General features: G+C 46.5%; 1 protein-coding gene across 1 annotated transcript in view; it reads left to right on the top strand.

Annotated features, from left to right (window-relative positions):
* VAC14 (VAC14 component of PIKFYVE complex) overlaps nucleotides 1-25,301 on the top strand; it is a 124,684-nt gene that overhangs the window by 31,174 nt on the left and 68,209 nt on the right. The window contains exons 12-13 of the mRNA XM_056824618.1: nucleotides 513-578; nucleotides 21,876-22,032. Of these exons, the coding sequence (XP_056680596.1) occupies nucleotides 513-578; nucleotides 21,876-22,032 (223 nt within the window). The remainder of the gene's footprint in view (nucleotides 1-512; nucleotides 579-21,875; nucleotides 22,033-25,301) is intronic.

Here is a 25,301-nt window from a genome sequence, read left to right as displayed (position 1 = left end):
AGGATCAGGATTGAGAAAAGGTCGTTAAATTTGGCAATTAAGAGATCACCAGCATGAAATAATGAAAAGCAAAACAAGCAGAACCAAAAAGAACTTGGATAAGGCCACAGAACCAATGCTTGGAGAATAGCTTGTGAATGTCTACCTCCAGAAAAAGAACTGATGAATAGAAACACCAAAGACCAAAAAATTTATCTAGCACCATTTTGAACTAGTAACCTTGATGTAGCATTCACACACCAAGACGTGATCTACCACTAAGATAATTTGTACAGTACAAAAATTACAATTAATTAAATAATTCCTTTATGACACAACCAAGCTTTACAGTTCACGCTGTTTCCTAAACTGACTACCATAATTAGGATTTATAGTACTTTTCTTCTGTGGAAATCATAAAGCTCTGAGATAAAAGGCTTTTTATATGATAAAACTGGAACTTTAACATAATAAAACATTTTCTCTCTGCCTCTTGATCTTCTAGTAAATTAGCATGTTAATCTGTTTTCCAGATGTTCCGACATACAGACAACCTTTTCCCCATCCTTCTCCGGACCTTGTCAGATGAATCAGATGAGGTAAAGTGACAAATGTATATCACTAGTTGTTGAGCTTCTTGTGTTTTAGGTATGAGATCTTGGGGTTAAGAGAAAGCTAATATATTCATTTTCATTTTCCTCTGTTCTCATATCCATGCCAAAAATCTATGACCAAATAATTATCATCCTTATATTTGACCCAATGAATGGGTCCAGGAGCATTTTCAAAAATTCCTTTTTTTTTTTTAACATTTCCCACCATAAAGGAAAAAAGACAAAAAAAGAAAACATTTTTAGTGATAAAACAGTTTAACATTCTAGGAAGTAGCCACTTCCCTGAGGCCTTTTCTGGAAGTTTTGTAGGCTCTTATGTGAGGAGCATCTTCTTGAAAGAGGCTCTCATAAACTGAATATCTCTAGAAGTGATTTAGGGGCTTAAAATATTTTGGTGTAAGTCTTCCTTTGCCTAGTGCCTTAGGCTTGCCAGCTCTCAGGGAGGAGACAGACAGCCTTGATAATAAGCATCTTTGGGTGGAACGGGGTAATAATTTGAATTAGAATGTAAGCTCATTTTGTTAGGAATTGTCTTGTCTCTGGTGCCCGGCTCAGTGCTTGGCAGCTAGCAGCTCAGTAAATACTTGTTAATAAGAAGATCAGACGAGAGAGTAGCCATGCTACTTTTGTAGCTCTTGATTTCTTCTTGCCACCAGATGTGTATGCCGGCATTGGATTGGGGTGATCTTTTATTGGGATAGTATTTCTTTTCTCCAAAGGGAACAAGAATTCAGAGGAGAAGGCCCGTTCTGATGGGCTGAGCTTTTCTTGACCATTCTCTACAAGCTTTCTACCGACCTCCAGTTTCATATGTCCAGCTGTCTTTTAGACGTCTCAAACAGGAAGCCACACTTGGTGCATCCAAAACCAAACTCCTCTTTCCTCAAAAACCTTCTCTCTTCCTAACTTCCCTATTACTGGTGAAGGTTCCGACATTCTCCCAATTTACCCATGCTAGGTGTACCTTCAACTTCTCTCTCTTACCTCTCCATACCCAGGCTACTACCAAATCTTGTCAATTCTGCTTTTACCACCTCTCCTGACTATGTCCCCTTTCCTCTAACACTGCAACCACTCTGCTACAGGCCCTCATTACCTCAAGCCTCAATTATTACAGTAGCCTATTGGTGGGTCTGCCTACCTAAAGTCTTCAGTCTTTCCTCTATTTATGTGCCAAATTAATCTTCTTAAAGCTCATAAACTTCAGGGTTTCATTGTTACCTCCAAGGACAGGTATAAAATACTTGGTTTGGCTTATAAAGCCATTAAAAAAAATTTTTAATAAGTTATTTTACCAATTAAATGTAATAAATTTCCACAATTTCCAAAGTTATATGATCCAAATTGTCTCCCTCCCTTTCCTCCCTTTTCCCAGAAGTGGTAAGCTATTCGATCTGGGTTATGCATGTGTTACCATGCAAAACATTTCTGTATTGTTCATTTTTGTAAGAGAATAATTACATAAAACCAAAAACCCCCAAATAAATACCCCAATAAACCAAAGTGAAAAATCATATGGTTTGATCTGCATTTCCGACTCCATTTCTTTCTCTGAAAGTAGATAACAGTCTCTGTCCTAAGTTCCTCAGAGTTGTCCCAGATCATTGTATTGCTGAAAGTAGCTAAGTATCTCAGTTGATCATTCCACAATATTGCTGTTACTGTGTATGTTTTTCTGGTTATATTTATTTCCTTCTGCATCAGTTCATTCAGGTCTTTCCAGCTCTTTCTGAAGTTATCCTGTTCATCATTCCTTACCACACAATAGTATTCCATCATGATCATATACCACAATTTGCTCAGCTATTCCCCAATTGATGGTATGTCACTTTAATTTCCATTTCTTTGTCATCACAAAAAGAGCAGCCATAAATATTTTTGTAAGTAGGTCCTTTCCCCTTTCTTATTATCTCTTTGGGATACAGACCTAGGAATGGTTACTAGATCAAGAGGTATGCATTATTTTATAGCCCTTTGGGCATAGTTCCAAATTGCCTTCCAGAATGATTGGATCAGTTCACAACTTCACCAGCAATGCTGGTGACACACTAATGTGTCTCAGTTTTGTCACATCTCCTCCAACATTTATCACTTTCCTTTATTGTCATATTGACCAACCTGATAGGTGTGAAGTGGTACTTCAGAGTTGTTTTAAGTTATTTTAATTTGCATTTCTCTAATCAAAAGGAACTTAGAACATATTGTGGTATGGTCATCGATAGCTTTGATTTCATCAGAAAGCTGCTTATTCATATCCTTTGACCATTTGTCAATTGGAGAAAAACCTTTATTCTTAGAAATTTGACTTAGTTCTCTATAGATCTGAGAAATGAGACCTTTATCAGAAAATTTTGTTATAAAATTTTTTCTTTCCTCCTTTTTATTCTCACACGAGCCTTTCCCAAATCTTGGCATTGTTGTTGGCTACGCCTGTGCCAGGAACTCTCTCCTTCCTTCTCTCTGCCCTTAGCTTCCTCTTAAGAAGCCTTTTGCAGTCTTTCAGCTCCATGCCTTCCCTCTGAGAATATCTCCATTTATTCTGTGGGCACACACAACTGTTGACCTGTTGTCTCCACCATTAGAATGGGAACCTCTTGGAAGCAGAGGTTACTTTTTTGTAAGTTTGTTTTCCTTGTATCCCTAGCCCTTAGCACAGTGCCTGGCACATAGTAGGGGCTTAATGAATATCTGTTGGCTCTTATGCCTCTCTTGGGAATAATGGGATGAGGCATGACTGTCTCCCTCTCCAAACTGAAATGTTCTCCCCCACTCCCTTGGCTTACTGGCAGCCATAGGACATGGTGCCCTGCATTGGGCAGTGGGTGCACTTCAGCGGACAAACCATAGCAGAAAGGGAGATCTATCAGCCCTGGCCCTGTCTGAGTGTGGGAGCTGAGATGGCCAGCCTGGGAAAAGGGGTCTCCCAGCTCCCAATGGAGTTAGGGTGGGGCTCTTCCCCAGATTTCCAATGGGGTTTTATGGTTACAGGATTTCTTTTCTGCAGCCTGATTTCCATACCTGCATCTCCCTTAGGAAAGGCAGATTGCCTGGTAGGGGAATGTGCTTTTCCCTTTGCTCCTCTCTTATCACTCGTGATCCTTCAGGTCTAGAGAGGTCAAGAACAAATGATGGGCTCAGTGCTGGATCTGAAGTCAGAGGTCTTGGCTCACCTCTTAACAACCTGAGTGACTTTGAGGAATATCTATGAGACTCAGTTTGTTTATCTGTAAAATGAGATGGTTGAGCTAGATGGCCATGAAGGCCTTTTCCTGCTCCAGATCTGTGATTCTTCCTATCTCCCTTCCTCCCACCCCTTTTCTCCCCAGCCTTTCACTGTTGGCAGCCTGCAAGCCCCAGATAGACAGCCTGTCCAACTGAAATGACTCATAATACAGTCAGGTCCCTCATTTGAATACAAAAAGAGAAAGAATATTGCTGATTGATTCCTTTCCTAGCTCTCCAGTGGAAATAGCTGAGTTTTCAGAGTCTTTTAAATTGGGCTGTTTAATCCCATCCAGCTTTCTTTTCCTTGAAATTGGTTTTTTGTGTGTGTTTGAGGGGATCAGGAGGAGATTCAGTGCATTAAACAGCTCTCTCAGATTGCTTCCATGGAAATGTATTTGCTGAAATAGCAAGTGTTTTCAAGGCTCTGGGGCCTATCTCTTGGTGCCCTGATGCAGACAGAACCGGAGTCATCTTTCTAGGGTGATTGTCCTGGTCAGAGGCAGAAAGGAAGAGAAAAAGAATGGGGCAACAGAGGAGGGGGTGGAGATTTTCTGGGAGTATTGAGGCCCCCTAACAATTAGCTGAGCCTTGGCCCAGCTCGTACTCCATGGTCTTCCTCCCCAACTTATCCTGGCTAGCCTTCCTTTGCCATAGTTGTAGGTGTCTGTCTTTCCAAACTCCTTAGATATTTGTAGCCTTCGCCAGTGGGAAGCCTAATCAGTGCCTCTCCTCTGCATTGACTGGCCTAATCGTGCCTCTCCTCTGCATTGAGGTAGGACCACCTCAGCCATCCCAGACTTCATGGGAAGGAATTCCAAGGCTTCTTTCAGCTATTGCAAACTTTTATTCCTCACTTTCTGTGTGCCAAGCTCTGTACTTAGTACTGGGGGTGTAAGACAAAGTGAAGCATCTCTGCCACCAAGCAGCTTATAGTCTAGTGGAGGAGACAGTGTGTTCATAAATAAGCATATCCAGAATATATACAAAAAGAAGTCAAGAGTACTGGGGAACAGTATCTGGAAAAGCTTTAGCAGGGGACTCTTGAGCCAAGTTTTGAAAGAAACTAGGTATTCCAAGAAGCACGAGGTGACGGCGCCCCCACCCCCCAACATTAGAGGCATGGAAGTTAGGAGTGGGAACATTGTGTTTGAGAAACCAGAGGTGGGCCAATATGGTGAGACCATTGAGTTTGAGGAAGGGATGGGTAGGAAGGCTGGAAAGGTTGAAAAGTGCTTTAAATATTTGCGCAGCCATGGAGTTTAGATTCTGTCCTAAAGGTGATAGAGTCCGTGGAGTTTAAATAGGCAGGTGACTTTAGGAGAGCCACCTCGATGGCTGTGGGAGTGATTGATTTAAGCTTATGTTATCTTCTCTGTCCCTTCCTCAGAGGAGGTAGAAGATGATTGGCTGCCATGTGTTCAGGTTTAATAACCTGAATTAAGCTTCCCTTCAGCTTTTCTTCCAGGTTAAATTGCTCCAATTTCAGTCATCTTTCTTCCAGGAAAATGGTTTTCAACTTTTTTTTTCCAAGTTCTGTTACTAAAGTTCATCTACATTCTCCTGGTCCAGCTTAAATTTGAATGACAAGAATTGCACTTGAGTTAGGGCTGGACCTTTGAGGGGTTTTTAATTTAATTTAATTTTTTCCACCAATTACATGTAAAAACAGTTTCCAGCATTTTTCAAAGATATAGAGTCTCAAATTCTCTCCTTCTCTCCTTCCCTCCACCCCAATCCTGCACTACCTTGAGATGGTAAGCAATCTCATATAGATTTTACATGTGCAGTCATGTTAAACATTTTTCCATAGTAATCCTATTGTGGAAGGAAACTCAAATAGAAAAAAAAAATTAAATGAGTGAAAAAGTTTGCTTTGGTCTAGATTCAGACACAGTTCTTTTTCTCTGGAAGTAGGTGTTATTTTTTTTTTGTCATAAGACCTTTGGGATAGTTTTGTATCATTGAAAATACAGCTGAAAATAGCTGTTATTCACAATTGTTTGTTAAATATTCTTGTCACTGTGTACAATGTTCTCCTGGTTCTGCTTATTTCACTTTGCTTTAGTTTGTAAGTCTTCCTTGGTTTTTCTCAGCTCTCCTACTTGTCGTTTCTTACAGCACAATAGTATTCCATTATAATCATATACTATAATTTACTCAGCCATTCCCCAATTGATGGGTACCTCCTCAATTTCCAAATCACCCAAAAAAGAACTGCTTAAAATATTATTGTGCATAAATGTCCTTCCCCTCTTTTGTTTTTTTTTTAACTCTTCGGAATACAACCATAATAATGTTGTTACTGAGTCAAAGGTATTACTGAGTCATACTGTTTTATAGCCTTTTGGGCATAGGTCCAAATTGTTCTTCTGAATGATTAAATCAGTTCATAACTCCCCTGACAATGCATTCATGTCCCAGCTTTCCCATATCCCCTCCACATTTTTTCATTTTCCTTTTCTATCATAATTGCCTATCTGATAGGTATGTGCTGGTACCTCAGAGTTATTTTAATTTGCATTTCTCTAAATAATAGTAATTTATAGCATGTTTTGCATCACTATAGAGAGCTTTAATTACTTGTCTGAGAATTATCTGTTCATATCCTTTGACCATTTATCAATTGGGAAGTGATTTGTATTCTTATATATTTGACTCATTTCTCTATGTATTTGAGAAATGAGACCTTTATTAGAAACTAGGAAAAAATTTTGCACCATTATGATTCTGTGTATTACTTTCCATCCTGTTTACCCATATTTAGTTTCTGACCTCCACCTCCCCCAATTTGCCCTCTTTTTTGTCAGCTCCACCCCCCTTCTCTTATCCCCTTCCCTGTCTGTTTTCCTGTAGGGTAAGAACTTTCTATACCCATTATTATGTATGTTCATCCCTCACTGAGCTAATTCTGATGAAAATAAGGTTTACATGCTCTCTTTCCCACCTCTTCCATCTTCCACTCCACTGTGAATGCTCTTTAATGCCTCTTTTATGTGCAATAATTTACCCAGTTGTATTTTTCCATTCCCCCTCCTCCCAATGCTTTCCTCTTTCTCATGTCTTTATTTAATTTTATTGTTTATATCATTCTATCATATTCAACTCACATCCTCACCTTCTGTTTATACTTCTTACTGCCCAGATAATGATCAAGTTCTTTGGAGTTATAAGAATCATCTCCCCATGTAGGAATGTACACAGTTTGAATGTCTTTTGATTTCACTTTCCTTTTTACCTTTTTATGCTTCTCTTGAGTCTTGTATTTGAGAGTCAGATTTTCTATTCAGCTCTGGTCTTTTCATCAGGAATGTTTGAAAGTCCTCTATTTCATTAGCACCTGTTTTTTCCCTTTAAGGATTTTGCTCAGTTTTGCTGGGTAAGTGATTTTTGGTTGAAGTCCTAGCTCCTCTGGTTTCTAGAATATCATTCTAGGTCTTCTAGTCCTTTAACATAGAAGCAGCTAAGTCTTGTATATCTTGATTTGTGGCTCTGTGATACTTGAATTGTTACTTTTTGGTTGCTTGCACTATTTTCTCCTTGATGTGAGAGTTTGGGAATTTGGCTATAATATTCCTGGGAGTTAACCTTTTGGGATCTCATTCAGGATATGATCAGTGGATTCTTTCCATTTTGCCTTCTGGTTCTAGAATATCAGGGCAGTTTTGTTTTGTGCTGTTTTTTTTTTTCATGAGTTTTTGAAAGATGATATCTAAGCTCTTTTTTCGATCATGGCTTTCAGATAGTCCAGTAATTCTTAAATTATTTCTCCTGGATTTATTTTCCAGGTTAGTTGTTTTTCCCATGATATATTTTACATTTTCTTCTATTTTTCATTCATTAGACTTTGATTGTTTCTTGATGTCTCTTGGAGTCATTAATTTCCACTTACCAAATTCTGTTTTTTAAGACATAATTTTCTTTTTTTCTTTTTTTTTAAACCCTTATCTTCCATTTTAGCATCCAATACTGTGTATTGGTTCTAAGGGCTAGCAATGGGGGTTAATTGACTTGCTCAGGGTCACATAGCTGGGAAGTATCTGAGATCAGATTTGAACCTAGAACCTCCTGTCTCTAGGCCTGGCTCTCAATCTACTGTATTGACTTTGTTGTCTTCTGAGTTTGAATCTTCCCTGTCACCAAAATAACTTTCTATGCTGTTTGTTTTTAAAGCCTTTTCCTTTAAAAAACTGTTAAATATGAGCTCTGTACCTTTCATGAAGGGAGCACTATTACAAGCTTCAGGTTCCTTGTGCAGCTGCTTTCAAAGCTGGCGCTGGTGTCTGCTGGTGCTGCTCCTCACCCTGGAACTTTGCCCCAGGACTGTGACCTGGTTCTGTGTATGGACAGTACAACCCAAAATGAGCATAGAGCATAGAGACCCCTGACCCCTGAAATCATCTTCTGAGCAGGCATCAGAACCTCCCTCTCCCCACATGTGTGTGGCTGAGCGGAAGTATCCAAGGCCTGTTGCTATGGTGGGGCCTGCCCAGGCACACTGTACTTCCACCTCCACCTCAGCACGATAGATATCTCGTGCTGGCTGTCGAAGTTGTTTGGGACTGAAAAATGTGGGCTGTGTGGGAGTTACATTGGTCCGGAATTTGTTGTGAAGTATTCTATCATAGCTTTTTGGAGGATAATTTGGTAGGAATCAGATGGATCCCTGTGCCTTCTTTAGGGCTAGTAGACCTTTGGAAGAGGGTTTCTCTCATCAGGGTGACACTGGTGAGACGAAGCAGAGATTTGAATCTGAGCACTGGAGGAAGTGGCACTGGGCAAACAGGACCTGGACAGCTGAGCTCTGGGCTCAGGCTGCAGGGTGAAGGACTCTTTAGATCTCACCTTCCCTAATGTCCTCCGTTGCCTGTCTTCATTCTTCGGGATGGCTCCTTCTCCACTGCCACCTCTACCTGGCTTCATCTGAAAAAATCTCCTTGGTCAAAGGCCCATCGTTGGGCCTCCTTGCACCCGTCTGTCAGCAGGAGAGCCAATTGCTTGTTTTTAAGGGAAAATGTAATTTAAATTTAACTAGTGTCCTAGGTGATACTATTCAAACAAATAAATGAAGCCCATATGGCATGGCTATTGGGACACATATGTTTGGGCCTAATCTTGCTTTTCTCCTGTCATTGGCTGCTTGGTTGAATAGGAGTCTGGTAGCTTTGCACACAGTCAGCGTTTGGTGAATATTTGAATGAATGGTGGTGTTGGTGGGGCATTGATGGTATTACTGCAGCACTCGGCTCGATTATTGCCAAGCAAGTGTGAGTAGCTGGAGGACAGGACCTGAGCCTTCTATACCTTCTAAACCCCAAAGGAGGTGCTTCAGGGTACCTCCTGAGTCCCTTGGCTTCCAGGTACCCCCTGTAAGGTGCTATCCCAGATTCTCTTCTCCTCCAATCCTAGAATTTAGGGCTTTAAGAGATCTGAGAGGTCCCTCGGCCTGAATCCCACCTCTTGGGAACCCCTTCGATGACCTCCCTGGCCTCTGATCATCGTGATTGTTTCACAGCTTCCCTGTAGAGCCCCAGTATCAGTCCCTCCAATATCAGGACGGTCTAATGCACATCTGTCCTAAATCCTGCCCTTGCAGCCCATTGCCACTAATTCTGTCAGTAACCGGGAAGCGAGCCAGGCACTGTTATCTGAACTGTCTGTGGAGAAGAGACGATCTTATTGCATCTGTGCAGATGAAATGGACTTAGAGCGGCCCTCCCCTTTCACAGGAAAACTGGTGGAGGTCAGAGTCTCCACCCTTTGTTCTCTCCAGCACCCTTCCACTTCCTGTGTGCCTGCTCTCCCAGCCCGGGCTGCACACATACAGGGTGAGCTAGCTTACTTTGGGCCAGCCGCTTGCGGCCTTGTCAGCGGGGCCCTCATCCCAGCATAGCTCCTCCCCCTGAATCAGAGGGCATCCAGGGAAGAAAGAAAGAGGGTGAATCCTCGGACTTCCATACCCCATCTCCCCCCAGTCGCCAGATACTTCTCACACCTTTTTTACTCAAAAATGAATCTTGAGAATTCTACCCCAAGCTGACACGACTGATCAGAAAATAGATTGTCCTGCCGGGCCTAGATGTCCATCAAGGCCATGACAGTCTCTAATGTGTGTTGTAAGCAGGACTCTCAAACTTCACAAGGATCCCCATGTTTTCCCTAAACTCCTAGAATCCTCATCGAGAGCAAAATCCCCAAAGAACCACCCATGTCCCAAAGTGGAACTCCTGGCTTTTTGCCCATGAGTTGTTTGAAAACCAAGAGGCTTCTCTGATACAGTATGCTAAACGTTTGTTGAGTGCCCCATGTATGTAAGCCCTGGACTGAGCACAGGGAGTGGGGGGAGTGGACAGTCTAATGGAAGAAGCCAATACACGAGAGGAAGCCACGGGGAGGACCAGGGGCCACTAGCACAGGAGCAGAGCAGCTGGGGGCAAATGAAGAGATGGCTGGCGTTTGGCGTGCTCTAAAGGGAGGTCACAAATGAGTTTTTTCCTCCACCCTCCGATCACCAGGGCAGAAGCAGTGGAGAGCACTGGTGGGGTTGAAGTAACAAAAGCTGAATCTCCTTGATGATGAGTTTCCTGCTCAAGGCCGCAGCTTTCAAACCAAAAATGACTCAAAGCCAGTATCTAAGAGGAAGGAGCAGGGTCTGAGAGATACTTGCTGAATTAATTTGACATCAAATTGTAGCTCCTATTCTTTAGCCAGATAGGATGTCCCTCTCTTTGAGGAATAGTTTGCTTCTGTTAGGGAGGATTGGGCTTTGGTTTTGGGGCGTTGTTTTTTTTTTTTTGATGGTCTGGGTTCCCTGGGGGAATAGAACTGAAAAATTAAAGAGGGAATAAAGTCTTGCTCACAAGGTCAAGGCCAGTGATGCCATGCTGTGTTGCTAGGCCAAGACAGCAAGCAGCCTCGTTGGTTGAATTATGAAAATACCTGTTGTAATGCCATTCAGTACTGGCCAGCATTCAGCTGGTTTGGGGGAATAAGCATCATCTTGTTTCCTCTGCCTCAGGAGTCGGGTCCCATTTTCTCTTCTCAATCTCTTGCTTTCTTCTTTCACCTTTTACCAGGTGCATGAATGGCCTTCCAGAAACTCCAAATATATCCTGATTCTCTGTTCTCTTCCCAAGGAACCTTAGGGCTCTTGTCTAGGTCAACCAGGCCTGTGGGCTGAGATCTCAGCTTTGAAGGCATTTAGGCTATGGTAACAGGGGACTTCTGATCAGGGCCTCAGCCCAGGGGGAAGCCCTCCTCCTTGTTCTTTCCTGATGTGGACAGTGCATCCAGGAGCGTCCCAGAGACTCTTTCTTCATTTATCTCTCTCTGACCCAGCCAGGGCACTTCCTGTCTGTGAGATGAGCACGTTCATGGATTAGCAGGCTTGAGCTCGTGACTAGCCGAGTTCTCAGATGGTTGCCATCCAGAACGAGAGCACATCCCCTCTTGTACGTCCATAGGCTCCAACCTCTTGTGGATGCCTGGTGTAGGATGCAGCACAGTGTCTGAAGGGGTGTGTCCATCTATACCTTATGAGAAGTAGAATAACCCCAGGAGAGGGGCGATCCAGACCAGCTTGGGGGGGACACCCTTATCCAAAACCACAGTCACTCCAGGGCCTGTTGGCTCCCATCGAGCATGGGCTTGTTCAGAGTTGGTGCGCCATCTGGTACATGGCCCTGTTCACAGAGGAAACTTCCTTTGTGCCGTGATGGTCTTGTGGGTGGATTCTGGGCACCCCCAGTAAATAGAGGTTCACAGAGCTTGCTCATTTGGGAGCCTTTGGCCTTTCTCATTTCATTCCATTCTCTCTTCATTTAGTTTTCCAGACATCAGTGGATCATGGGAGTGCTGGAGTTGGATATATAAAGTTCAGACCAGCCCAGCTTTTTAACTTTGAGGAGGAATAATAAATGTGTGGCCCAGTGATAGAGCACCAGGTCAGGAAGACCTGAGTGCAAATCCAGCCTTGGACATGGACTATCTGTGTGACCCTGGGCAAGCCTCCATTTCCTCATCTATAAAATGAGCTAGAGAAAGAAAGGGCAAACTACTCCAGTATCTTTGCCAAGAAAACCCCAAATGGGGTCACCAAGAGTCTGAAATGACTGAACAACAGCCACAAACAAACCTGCAGGAAAACCAAGTGTCCTGGTTCTCATTTGCATCTTTGCCCCTCACCCTTGGGTGGTTCTGTTCTTGGCCAGACATTCATCATCTCCCTTCTTGCCTCCAAATACATACTTTTCACTTCCTAAGCTTGGTCTTTTCTCCATTCACCCTCCTCTAACTATTCCAACTACACCCAGGCTTCCCCACCACCAAAAAACATCTAGATTTCTTTAAATTCATCTGCAGCAAAGGAATCTAAGTGGAGCTGCCATGTAGGGAGCACTTTTAGGGTCCGTGAAGCTCTTCCCATCTGATCCAACCACCGTGAGCTGTTATCATCCCCATTTTATAGATGAGGACAGGCTTGGCAGGTGTCCAGGGGTGCCCATCTAGTGAGAGGCCCAGCTCTGCCAGACCCTAAGGCCTGCATGGTCTTCCCATCTCTCACTGCCTCTTCTAGATTATCCCGGCTAGCCGAGACCTCCCGCTCTCCCCCCACAGGCAGCGAAGGGGAGCCTGGGAGTGCCACCACCTCGGTGTCTCGGGAAGTGGGCCCTCGGCTCTGACTCCTTTCAGGGAGGAACACGCATTGGCTTTCCCGGCGTGTCTTGATTGGAGTCCTGCCAGGAGGCTGGACACGTTTGCTCATTCTTGGCTCTCCCTGAAACTTCCTTTAGGTCGTTCTGTTTTTCCCACTTCTTTGGCGTTCTGAAAGAAATTCAGAGAAGGGGCTGGGGGTAGAGAGAAGGGAGGGAGGAGGGAAAAGAAAGCCAGTAAGCAAGAGAAGGAAAGTGTATTCCAGTCACAGCCCAGCAGCCTTCCTCCCAGTGAATAGCCTTCGCCCCTCTGCCTGGGATGTGCCCAGATTCCCAACCACCCAGGCGGCAGGGAGGCAGCTGTCTGACCGGCGGGCGCCGCTAGGGGGCCAGAGAGGACTTAGGGAGACCCCAGCGCTAGGGAGAGCCACAGGCAGGGCCCTCCGATGCACGACGCGGTGGCTTGGCTCCCTGCTCCACGGGGGCGGTGATCGCAGCCCCGCTCACAGGGGCGAGAGGGTAAGGCCCGTCTGCAGCCCACAGCCATGGCCTCTTCCTTGTTTGATTTCTTCTTGCTGAGCGAGGCTTGGCCTCGCTGTGACTATCGGCAAATGTAGCATTCCTGCCCTGTGCAGAACCCTTTGGGTCAGCCCTGGGAGCTGGGGGACAGGGGGCCCCCCTCCAAAGGCTTGGTCAGTGGGAGGAGGCAGATAGGACGGGGGCGTGCATGTCACTCATGGCACCCAGCCTTTCTAGAGCCCTTCAAGGCTGGCTCGTAACAACCTGGAAAGAACCTGTTGTTTGTCCCTGCTTCTCAGATGAGGAAGCCAAGGCTGAGAGTCACCCAGCTAGGGAGCCTCTAAAGCAGGTCCAGCATTCTCTCCCAGGGGTCACCTAGCGGCCTCTAGTGTTCTTCAAAGTCTGAGGACATGGGATTTTAGAACTAGAAAATGAAGGCTTCAGAGAGGGGGTGACAGACAGCATTTCAGCTGGTTCTTGAGGAATAGGTGGGAAGCGAAAGGTGCTGGCACCCCAGGCATAGAAAATAGCATGGACAAGCTTTGGAGGCAGGAAAGTGCCTCCCCATGAGGGGGAGCTACCCAGTCGCCTCATGTTGCTAGTGAGGAACTTCACGAGAGAGATGGGTATGAGGTGAGGAAGGAAGTACCACGTTAGGGCTCTCCTTTTGGTCTTAGAATTGATCCTGTGTTTGGGTTCTAAGGCAATGGGGTCAAATGACTTGTCTAGGGTTACACTGCCAGGAAGTGTCTAAGGCCAGATTTGAACCCAGGATCTCCCAACTCCAGACCTGGCTCTCCATCCACCAAGCCACCCAGCTGCAGCACATCCTCAAACCCAGGCCCAGCCACGCCAGAACAGTGCTTTTTCAAGACTGCCCCAGAAAGCTTTGAGCCAAGGCATGCCCTGGAGAGGGCATTCAGCGGCACGGATGGGGAGGCCAACTTTCCAGGAGCGTGTTGTCCGCGCCTCTCCAGCCTCCTGGGAGGGAACGAGAATTCCTGCTAAACCACATCGAGAAGTGCATTTTTGGTGGGTCAGGAGCCCACCAGCCTTGTGATGTCCCCTTGTCAGAGTCAGCAAGCTCTTGCCCACAACAGACGCGTCTTTCCTGCCGCCGAGGGACTCGGGGCCCCTAAAACAGAACCGTCTCGGCCGCACCGGTCCTTCTCCGTGCAGGTGCTCGGCCGAGGAGCCCACAGCCCTTCCAAGGGCTATCCAGCGGTGCGGGCCGGTTCTCTCCCTCTGCCTCAGCCCAGCCCTAGCAGGCCGCTCGCTGCCTCGCTCACACTTTCCCTTGCCGTCCTTGTTGGACGTCCTTGCCTGCATGCTTGTGGTTTCTCTTCAGAAACCAGAATTTCTTCCAAGTTGTGCATTGGGGTTTTTTTCCTTCTCTTAAAATGGCCAAAAGCCGGATTGGCATGAATTTCTCAGGCAACTTCCTGCCCCTGGACAGAGCCAGGCCATTCCCTGGCCCTGGTGCCTGGGAACTGCACATGGTCAGACCGGGAGCAGCGTTCCTGGCTGACGCAGCGTCCCCGGCCTGGGCCTCGCCGTGGCACTGTGACTTGGGCAGAGCCTTTCTCCAGGAGATCCTCAGGGCCCAGAAGCCGGCCTTCCCTCCTGGTAACTAGGTGCCCGGTGCCCAGGAGACAGGGTGGCCTCTCGCCCAGCCAGCTGCCTAGTAACCTCTGCAGCTGGCCTGTGTACACAGCAGCCTCTCCCCCCGCTGAATGGAGAACCCTACGAGGACCCCCTCGTTCCCAGCGTTGTGGCCCTGTTCAACACAGGCTGCGATGAGCTTTCGCCTCCCCTCCCGCGAAGAGATGGCTGCCCATGTTTACGGCTCCAGCCTTTGTTCAGGGGCACCGTAAGACCACTAGGAAGTGCCCGTTTCATGTGCGGTGCTCACCAAAGGCTTTCAGAAGCTCATTTAGAAAGAAAAGCCTGAGATCCACATCTCCGCGTGTGTTCCAAGCCGGGCCTCGGAGAGTGGAGGCATGAAAAAGGAATCAAGACCTCTGTGGAATAGATTGCTCTTAGCTTTGTTTTCTGAAATAGTTTGATAACTACATTTCAGTAGAATGGGTTTCCTTTGGAGTCCTGTCTATCGTATGCATCTTAGGGCCTTGCTAGGTGGCTCAGTGGATAGAGCACTAGACCTGGAGATGGCAGGTCCTGAGTGCAAATGTGGTCTCAGTCACTTCTAGTTGTGTGACCCTGGATAAGTCTCTTAGCCCCAGTTGCCTGGCCCTTACTGCTCTTCTGTCTTAAAAGCAATACTTAGTCTCAGTTCTAAGACAGAAGGTGAAGGTTTTAAAAAAAGGGGGACCAGGATGCAGGAGACAGTTAAGCATCCCTGTAGTGTGGGTCTTCCTCCATGTTAGACAAAATCATTTCCTCCCAACCCAAGAAACGTCTCCACTTTGTTCCTGAAATCCAGACTTTGTCTCTGAGAGGTTTTGTTCCTTAGCAGGGAAGGGAACAGGGAGCTCTGGAGCGGATGCTTGGTCTGGGTTGCTGGGACCCACATTGTATGCACAGGGCTTCCTGAGCCTCGTCCTGCCCGGCTGCCCTTTCCCAGGCCTGATGGATGGCCAGGGCCTGGGGGTCTGATCACTACCATCTGTGGTGGCCTGTTTGTTTTGGGTAACCAGGGCCGAGGCCTCCAGCCCTCTCTACCAGATGGGCCTACATTCCTCCAGACCTGGGGGGGCCCTCTGGGCCACTTTCGTGTCGACTCAGGAAAGGAAAAGCTCTCTTCCTGTGAGGGCAATGGGGAGACATGGGGGAGAGTGAGCCGGGAACCCGCGTAGCCTTAGAGCAGGCTTCCCGGTGCCTGGATCACACTAGTCTTCATTCACCTGCAGGAGCTGCCTTCTGCCTCAGAAGCTCTTCGGGGCAGCGTACAGGTCCTGGCCTCTCCAGAGGAAGGCCTGTGCTTTCTACAGAGCTGGCTGATGGCTCCACTTAACCTAAAGGATTGCCTTCCCCTAGAATCCTCCTTACCAAGTAGGACTCCTTCCATGGCCTCCGCTGACATCCCTTCCTTCTGTCGGACCCCCAGTATGTCCCTCGGGGGTAGCCCTCTGGCCAGCAGGTCCCTAGAAGCTCCAGGAAACAGCTTGATTATGAGGAGCAGCTGGGGAGGCGTGGAATATCCAGATGGGAAGACGTGTTCTCGGAAATTGGGGGGCAGCTGTGTGGCTCCGTGGATAGAGCACCAGGCTGTGGTGGGTAGTGAGGGTCCTATGTTCAAACCTGGCCCCAGACACTTTCCAGCTGTATGACCCTTGACAAGTCATTTAACCCCATTGCCCTGCCCTTCCTGCTCTTCTGTCTTGGAATTGAGACAGAGGCAGATGCTAAGGATTTAAAGAAAAGAAGATCAGGATTCTAGTTTAGGACGTCCCCTAAGGGAGCGGAGAATCCTCGCTCACTCTGCACCCCCCACCCCCCCCTTTTACTCTTGCTGTGCTCGGCTGCTCCTCGGACCCAGCTTTGCTCCCTAAGCCATGGGAAGGCCAGAAGTGTGAGAAACCTTTGCACCCCCCCAGGCCTTTCCCCAGCTGCTTTGTCACTGTGCTTTCCACTGTGCTAATGGCCACCCCTCCTCGGAATGAAGGGACCCAGCTGATCCGGGCCTTCCTAACACCCAGCCTGTTGCCATGGCGATGGCAGGCACTCCTGCTCCTGCAGAATATTGCTTTCTTGTAACCTTCCTCCCTTTTCCCTCTTTCACACACAAAAAGAAAGCACAAGTGTTTTATATTCATTTTGCAAATGGCTGTGCAGCGCATACTAATTGTCTGGCTTGCTCCTGACTTCCCAGGGCCTTATCCAATTCCAAGAGCCAAGGCCTCACAGGAACACCGCAGCCTAAAAGGAAGCCAGGCTAGCCAGCCACAGAGACGTAGGCAGGACCCCCTTTTCTGGAGGTAGGAGTGCAGGAGAAATGTACCATGACCTGATCTGCTCTAGTTGGACCCTGGTTCCCCCAAACCCTTTGCAGCGTTTCCTTCAAAGAGAACACTTTGTGCTAGTCTCCTTCATAGGGACTCGAGGGCTGCCCACCTCTGAGGCCCACCCTAAACGTGGTGATTCTGGGGTGCTCAGGACAGAAGGGAGCCATGGCCGGGGGGACTTGCTGGTGCTTCTTAGCTCTCCCACTGTCAGGCTCCCCAAAGAGAGGGGAACATAGATGGAGGAAGTCACTGGTCGGGTGCCAGAGGCTCTGACCGTTACTGCTGGACTGTATCGATTTGCAGGATCTCTCCAGGCGGATGCCCATCTCCTCTGGTCATGGACCTTCAGCCAGGGGAAGGCCAGGCTGGACAGCCTCAGACCGATCGTGTGCAAACTTCCTGAGTGCAGAGAAGGGCATAAGCCTGAAGCGGGTGATAACAATTTAAGAGGCAGCTTTTGGGCATCATCCTCCAGTTGCCCCTGAGATGGGGCAGGTAACCTAAAGACTGCCCTTTTTAAACTCTACGTAATGGTTCCAAAGCAGAAGAGCAGTAAGGCGTAGGCCAATGATGGTGAACCTCTTAAAGACCACTGAGGACCCAAACTGCAGCCCAGACAGGGGAGGGAGGAAGTGCTCCTCCTATTAGACTGCTGGGCCAGGTCATGTGAGAAATGTCCTCAGACACACATGGAGAAGAGGAGGGGAGCAGCCTCCTCCAGCACACATGCCATAGGTTCACCAACACAGGACTAGGCAATGGAGGTTAAGTGACTTGCCCAGGGTCACACAGCTAGGAAGTGTCTGAGGCTGGATTTGAACCTAGGACCTCCCATCTCCAGACTGGCTCTCTATCTACTGAACTACCCAAAGACTTGTTTTTGATGTCTATATATAAGAAGCTTCTTTGAGGTTACTTTTGGAACCCAGTGTCTAAATTTTGTATTTTAATTATGTAGTCAAAATTTAATTTGCATTAATTTACCAGATACTGGTGTTAAACCTTTTTAAATAAGAGAATTACACATCTGAGCCTATGCCACTTTTCTGATTGTTTCCTCTAGATTTGTTTGTGTGATCCTGGAGGGGAGAAAGGACGGGCTCACACAGATTCAGTCCTGGGGAGAATATGGGCACTAAAACCCTTAGAGGCTTGACACTGTCACTGTTCAGGCCTGCATTAGACAGGGAATTACTAAGTGGGCAGGACTAGATGCAGTAGGGTGTCTTTTAACATAAGACTTTCATGTCAAAAGTAAGTGCCTTTGGAGCAGCAAGGTGGCTCAAGATGGAGAACCACACCTAGTGACAAGAGGTCCCGGGTTCAAATGTGGCCTCGGACACTGCCTAGCTGGGTGACCCCTGGGCAAATCACTTAACCTTGATTGCCTTATCCTTGCTGCTCTTCTGTCTTAGAACTGATACCAAGACAGAAGGAAAAGGTTTTTTTAAAAAAGCAGAAACCTATTAAGGCCCTAGCCTAGGCTAGCCATTCTCTTTTGGGCAAATGGCCACCTCTTGGGGCATCCGAGGCTCTGCACTCAGCTCTGTGTACTCAATGAATTTGGTAGTGACCAGTTAATTTATTGCAGATTACCTGGTCCCTGCTTTTCCTAGGAACCATTGCCATTAAGCAGAGGAGCCAGTCCAACAGGAAACATATTAAGCCCCTGCAGGGCTCCAGGGACTGGGCTAAGCACTGGAATGGCAGTACCTCACTCACAAATGCCAAAGAGATACAGATACAGACATCACTTAAGCCCATCTTCTGGTCAGCTGTTTCCCCTGAGTTTTAGTTGATTGACTTTTTTCATGGCTGCATACTGATTTGCCTGATGGGTGCTTGGTCGCCTCAATTCATTGGCCTTCAAGAAGAGAGTCAAGGGAAGCTCTAGGCAGCTAGCTCTGGAGACAAGTCAAGTAGCTTGTGCCTCACAGTTTGACTTGGAGCGCGTCACCTCCCTTCCTGGTGCTATCGTTGTCCCCCTTTATAAAATGAGGGAAGGAGAAGTGTGCTTGTTCAGGAAGAATAAGTCGTTGCTATGGGCCAAGGTCTTCTCCACATTTCCCGAGCAGTCAGGAAACTTGGAGGTAGCCATTAGCAAGGCGATGGCATCTTGTCCCATAGCACAGTGATCCTCCTGGCTTGCTTTCTGCTTCCTTCCAAGGCCCCTCTCATCCCTTCCATTCCTTTTTTCTCCCGTCGCTGGAACACAGGGCATTCAGTCCGTTGGCTGCTTTTCCCAGTGGAGAGCTGCGGGCAATTATTTACCATGTTTGTGAGCACAGGGACCTTCCCTGTTTCTCCAAGTCCTTGTTTTGCCGATTTCCAAGAGCTCTGAAACACTTTGCCATAGCTTTTGGCTGTCATATTTCCTGGTGCTGGTCTGCTGGTATTTCATATGTATTTTGGGGTTTCTAGGTGCCCCTACATCCACACGTGTATTTTCATCGATTTCACTCTGAATTCATTTACTGAAAACAGAGTAAAACTCTGGACGTCTCAAAGGAAAGGAAATTATTTGTCATCTAGGTCAGTAGTAAGTGGATTTTAGGGAAATGCATTAATTCTCTGTCCAGACTTGTGGAATGAAAAACTCTTCCTTCTCCTCAGCTCAGTCTGGGAAGGGTTGGATTTCAGGAGTGACTGTTGTAAGAGGAGAAATCACTTGGTAAATTGTTGAAGAAAGTACCCAGGGCTGCTTGGAGAAGACTTGAAGGCATGAATCGAGGATTTTTAAAGAGATGTACCTGAAGGGGTCAGGCGGGGCCTGAGAAGGAGATATGGATGGGGAAGATCCTGGACTTGATTCAGAATGTGATACGGCTTTGAGGAGTGGAAGACTCCCAGGAGCAAAGGGACAGTGGAGGGCTGTGACTCGTGAAAGGGGCAGTCACTCAGAAAAAAAGATGCATCATTATGCAGCTATGAGTGCAAGTCTGAGCCTTCAAGGGCATCTGAGCATGGGGCAGGATGGTGGAGATGAGACAGACAGCCACATCTTTGAGCAAAAGGAGCACGTTCTGACATGCCCTGGAGACAGACTTGCAGTGGCCAGTGCTGGTTCTCCTGCTAGTCCTGTGGGGCTCAGCAGCAGATAGCCAGGCCAGGGTCTTGTCTCCTCTACATAGACATCTGTGCCTAGTGGGAAGAGCACGAGGCCAGAGGGACTTGTTTCAGTGGGGGCCGAGTTGAGATCAGCTCACGGAAATGGTACGCTTACTCCTACAAGTGCGCTGGTCCTTGATGAAGATGAATCTTATCACCAGCTCAGTGTTCACAGCTTCACTCTACCCTGGGATCCGTTCCGAGTGCCTCTCCTGGGACAGTGGTTGCCCTGGCAGGTCCCCTCAGGATGGACAACTCCAAGTTCAGGCCTAACTTTGGGCTTTCCTTTTAGGACCCAAAGGAATAGAGAGAAAGCAGAGTCCCAAGCCTGACCGGCTACTAGGGAGTGATTTTTTTTTGGCCCAGCAATTCACAAAACCATTCACTAAGAAGTAGAAAAGTTGTAATTTTTGTTAGAAGTGGAAGCATTGTTCAAGTCAGTGAAATCACAGATCTTTTGAAATGTTATAACACCAAGGAGGAGAGCCCAGGCCCCCATACGCTCCTCAGGCTAGGATTGGACAGGGTTGGTTGGTATGGTTTTATCAATATTGTGGTCTAATTTCTTTTTAAATGTCATTTTTAATTGCTTTTTATCCCAATTCTCTCTGCCTTCTCTCCCACTCCCCAAGGCAGCAAGCAGTAGAAGTTTGGTACATGTGCCGCCTATATATACATATTTCCCTATTTGTCAGGTGAAAAAAGACACATCCCACATTCAAGAAAAATCTCATGAAGGAAATAAAGTGACAAATGGCATGCTTTGATCTGCATTGAGTCCCATCAGTTCCTTCGATGGCCGCAGATGGCCTTTTTCATCATGAGCTGTTGGAGCTGGATCCTTGCATTGCTGATAATGGTTAGGTCATTCACAGTTCATCATCATTCACTATTGCTGTTACTGTGTACAGAGTTCTCCAGACTGCTCACTTCACTTTGCATCACTTCATAGAATCTTTCCAGGTTTTGTTGTGATCATCTTGTTTGTCATTTCTTACAGCATGGTAGCATTCCATTACAGTCAGACACCACCACTGGTTTAGCCATTCCCCAGCTGATGGACATTCCCTCCGTTTCCAGTTCTTTGCCACTACCAACAGAGCTGCTATAAATACTTTTGTTCAAGGAGGCCCTTTCCCCCTACCTTTGATCTCTCTGGGATGCAGATCTAGTGGTGCTATTGCTGGCTCCCTTTGGGCATGGTTTAGAATTGCCCTCCAAGATGATTGTGGCATAATTGCTTAAACAAAAGGAGAAACTGAGGGAGAAAAATGCTACAAAGCATGGCACAAGGTTTACCACATGCCCATAGGATTGATGCCTTAATAGCCACAAGGAGTGACTTGTACAGAACTCACAGGAGTAGCACCTGAAGTCTAAGGCCTCAGGCCATTGATTCATCCTCTTTTCCCTAGTGCCACCCTGATTCTTATCCAAGGAAGAGGGCAGTGAATTGTGGTTTGGTTGATAATCTTCAAATCTCAAGATCCACCCTTCAATAAATTAGGCTATTTCTCTTTCTTATTATCCACCATTGCCTTACATTCAAATAACTTTTCAACTGCTTTTCCTTCGTCGTTCCAGAGGGTTCTCATAACCAACCAAATTTATCTATTTTGTTCACCTTCCCCCTACCTTAAAAACTGATTTTTAATCTTGCCTATCAAGCTCTTCCATAGTCAGAGTTAAGCCTTCAGTTTGTGAAGGGGAAAGGGTTGCCATATAAGCAATTCCCTGGCTTGTGCATGTTCTGTTCTGTCCTCCCAGAGGCTCTGCTTTAGCTTTCATCCCCTGCTATTCTACTTCTCTCCCTTAAGGTTATCCTGAAGGACCTGGAGGTTTTGGCGGAAATTGCATCATCCCCTGCAGGCCAGACAGAAGGTCCTGGCCCCTTCGACAGCCCCAACGTGCGGGTCAACCACTCAGATCTGCAGGTGCCCACCTCTGGCAGAACCAGCCTGTTGGGTCCCCCTGGTAAGCATTCTACTTGGGTTGGCATTCCAAAAGAAGCAGGTGTCCGTGCCTATCTTGAGGGCCTTGACAATTCAAGTATTCTCCCCCCAACACCCCCAAGCAGAACAGTTTACTGGACTATATCATTCCTTAGCCTTGGAACTCTGCCAGCGTCTGAATAGAGGGTTTCTCAGTCATAAGTCATCAGTAACTTTCCTTTTGATGATTTCTCTCCCCTTTGAAGGACTGCAGATAGACAAAGACTTCTTCTGTTGCACTCTTAATTCCATCTCAAATGGTAGGAGATGAGAAAAAGACTTTCTTCCCTTCATAACCTACCTTCCTCCATACCTGGACAAATCACTTTTGTTGGCAATGAGCAACACTCTCAAATTATAAAACTAAAGGGCTTAGCATAGCTTTTTCCCTGAGACTGAATCTGTTTTCTCAAATGAACTCCAGGCCAACTGGGGACTCGGGGCTCCCTGGACAAAGCACCTGTCCCTCACCCTGTACTGAAATGGTGGCAGGGACAGACTCTCCTGTGTACTTTAACCAAGGAGCCTCAAGGCCAAGGGTGCCCTCAGGTGCATGATGGCCAGGCTGAGAGCTCCTTTTTTCATTAAAATCTAAAAATAGTGGATGGCATGGCAGGCAGCCCAGACAGGAGATTGGGATGATTCAAACAGGATGCTGGAGAACAAACCGGGGTTCGGGGTAGGAGGCTGAGGGAACAGAGCCGACTTGGGGGTGTACCTCACCTTCCTGTTGTTTACCTCTTGTTTCCTATTCAATGTAGAGGATGATTGTTTTGTTTTTCTCTGGTTTTTAAATAAGTTTTGTTTTAACTTCTATTGTCACATTTAGATTAAGGCACTTGCAAAGGTGGAATGGGGTTAAATGACTCTGTGTCTACCTGACTGTTCAGCACACTGCTGAAGAAGAAGAGTATTTGGACCTCCCCAGTGACCTCCCCACCCCATCTCCCTCCCTCTTGCCCCGATGTCTGCACTTCACCCACTGCTGCTCCTGAGGCTTGAGTTGATAGGGCTGTGTTTTTGTTTCTGCTTTCTTTACTCTGCATTGCCTCATGGCCATCTTCCCGTACTTTTAGGGTTTCTCCAGATGTCTTATATCTTATGGCGTGATACTCTTCTTATATTCAGTAGCTACAGTGTGTTCAGCCATTTCCCAGTGGATGAGCACATATTTTGTTCCCTGCCTTTTGTAATATATATATTTATTGCAGGCAATGTTTTTATACAGGTAGGTTTGTTTCTCTGTCAGTCACCTGCTTGGGAATTAATCCCAGGAAATGGGGTCAGAAGCTTTGCATATTTTTATAGCTCTTGTTGTTTAATTCCTTATTGCTTTCCCAAAAGGATGTACCAGTCTCCAGCTTCTAAGCAGTGTAGTTCTAGGTGCCTGGGTCTGCCCTACCTGTACCAGCATTGGCTTTTCTTTCATTATCCTGCCAGGTGAATGCATGTTAAGTAGAATCTGAGTTATTTTAATTTACATTTCTTGAATTATTAGAGATCTTGAATATTTTTTTCAAGTGTTATTGATCATTTCTTTCTAGCAATGTTGTCCCAACCCCTTCTATCATAGGCCTCTGTCAGGAGGGGACATGAGCCTGGCATAATGCCGACGTCAGTGATGGCAACCCTTTTAGAGACCAAGTGTTCAGATTGCAATCTTCATGCCACAGTTTAGTCCCCTGCCTTACCCCCAGACAGGGGAGTGAGGAAGCATTCCCATTGGGCTGCTGAGCAGAGGGGTGGGGGAAGTGAGGAATGTCCTTGGGTACATTGGAGAGGAGGAAGGGAGCAGCCCCCTCTGGCACAAGTGCCATAGGTTTGCCAACGTGAGCCTAGGATATCTCCAGTGCTTCTCCTAGGGTAGTGTCATTTAATGGGGGAGCAATTGTCAGGATCTTTGGATGTTGATCATATTCTCTTTCCCAAATGATGACAGTGTCATTGTGGTGATTACTGAAGGCTGGAACACCAATGACACAGAGGGAACTCTGAAAGGTGCTACCTTAACCCTGTTCTACCAAGGCAGGCTAAGAACCTGAGGCATTACATTGAGCTTGGCAGCAGTTTCAAGGAGCTCTCCTCTTCAGGAGGTTCTAGTAACAAGTGCACAGGGCTTGAGGTCAGGTCCCCCTCCTAGCCATGAGACTATGGACAAGTTGTTTAACCACTGGGAGAGCTTTGGTTTCTTCCTTTGTAAAAAGGGGGTGATACTATCTCTCCTCCCTGCCTCATAGGGACATTGAGGAAAATATGTCCACAAAGTGTTATACAAATATGAACAGCTATTATTGACCTTGGATTAGGATTCTGGAGCTGGGACCCCTTCCCTCATTGTTTCTGTACTAACTGACTGGCCATAAAGAAGTCTTCATCGGGAGAGAGGGGGACACATAAAGGAAGAAAATGAAAAGATTTGGGGCTTACCCCAAATAAATATTGCTCCTTTCTTTTTTGCAGAGGAGGATATAATCAAGTCCTCTTGCTCATCCTTTTCACTCTATCTGCATTTGGTCTCCATTTCCCACCCTGACTTCTCTTTCTCACATTTCCCCAGGATACAGTTGTTTCCGTGCCATTAAACTGGGCTTCCTTTAGGCATTCAGTAACAATGCTCAGGAAAGCAACATCTTACTTCCTGAGTCCTTGTTCAGATTCACTTCTCCTCTGACAGACCATCTTTTTTCCTTCCTCTCTCTTCTCTCTCCACTCCCTATCCCTAGCAAAGATAAGGGCTGGGCTCTGCCTTGGCCTCCCAACTTAAGACTGATGAATGGAGTAATTTGTGGAGTGGTTCTTAAACAGAGACGAGATGTTGTCCTGGGGATCAGAGATCTGCCAGGTGTCATCTTCTGCATGGTGGGAAGGGCAGGGGAGAGAAGAAAGGTTAAGATTGAGAACTCATAGTGAGTGGAGAGGAGCAGCAACCAGGAGGAACATCCTGTGGGGGAGGCCAGGGAAGAGGACAGTACTTTCACATCAACACCTCATGTCTCCTTTTTCCAAGAAGTATTTATCATATTCCCTGATTCTGAGTTACTGAAACAAAACTTTATTTGAAAGCCAACAGTCAAAAAGAGCGCCAGCCTCAAAACTGACCTGAATGCTACCACTCTCTTACCGAGTCACTCCTGACATCCTGGGGAGCCTAGTCTCCCCATGTCTACAGCACTCCTTCCTTTCCACAAAGGAGACAATCTTCAGGAAATGAGTGGTATGTTCTGAGTCAGAAAGCTTCTGACTGCATTGAAG

Source organism: Monodelphis domestica, chromosome 1 (assembly GCF_027887165.1).
Source record: "Monodelphis domestica isolate mMonDom1 chromosome 1, mMonDom1.pri, whole genome shotgun sequence".
Classification (NCBI taxonomy): domain Eukaryota; kingdom Metazoa; phylum Chordata; class Mammalia; order Didelphimorphia; family Didelphidae; genus Monodelphis; species Monodelphis domestica.
The sequence above is the reverse complement of the archived record's forward strand: the minus strand, read 5'-3'. Positions and strand labels throughout refer to the sequence as shown.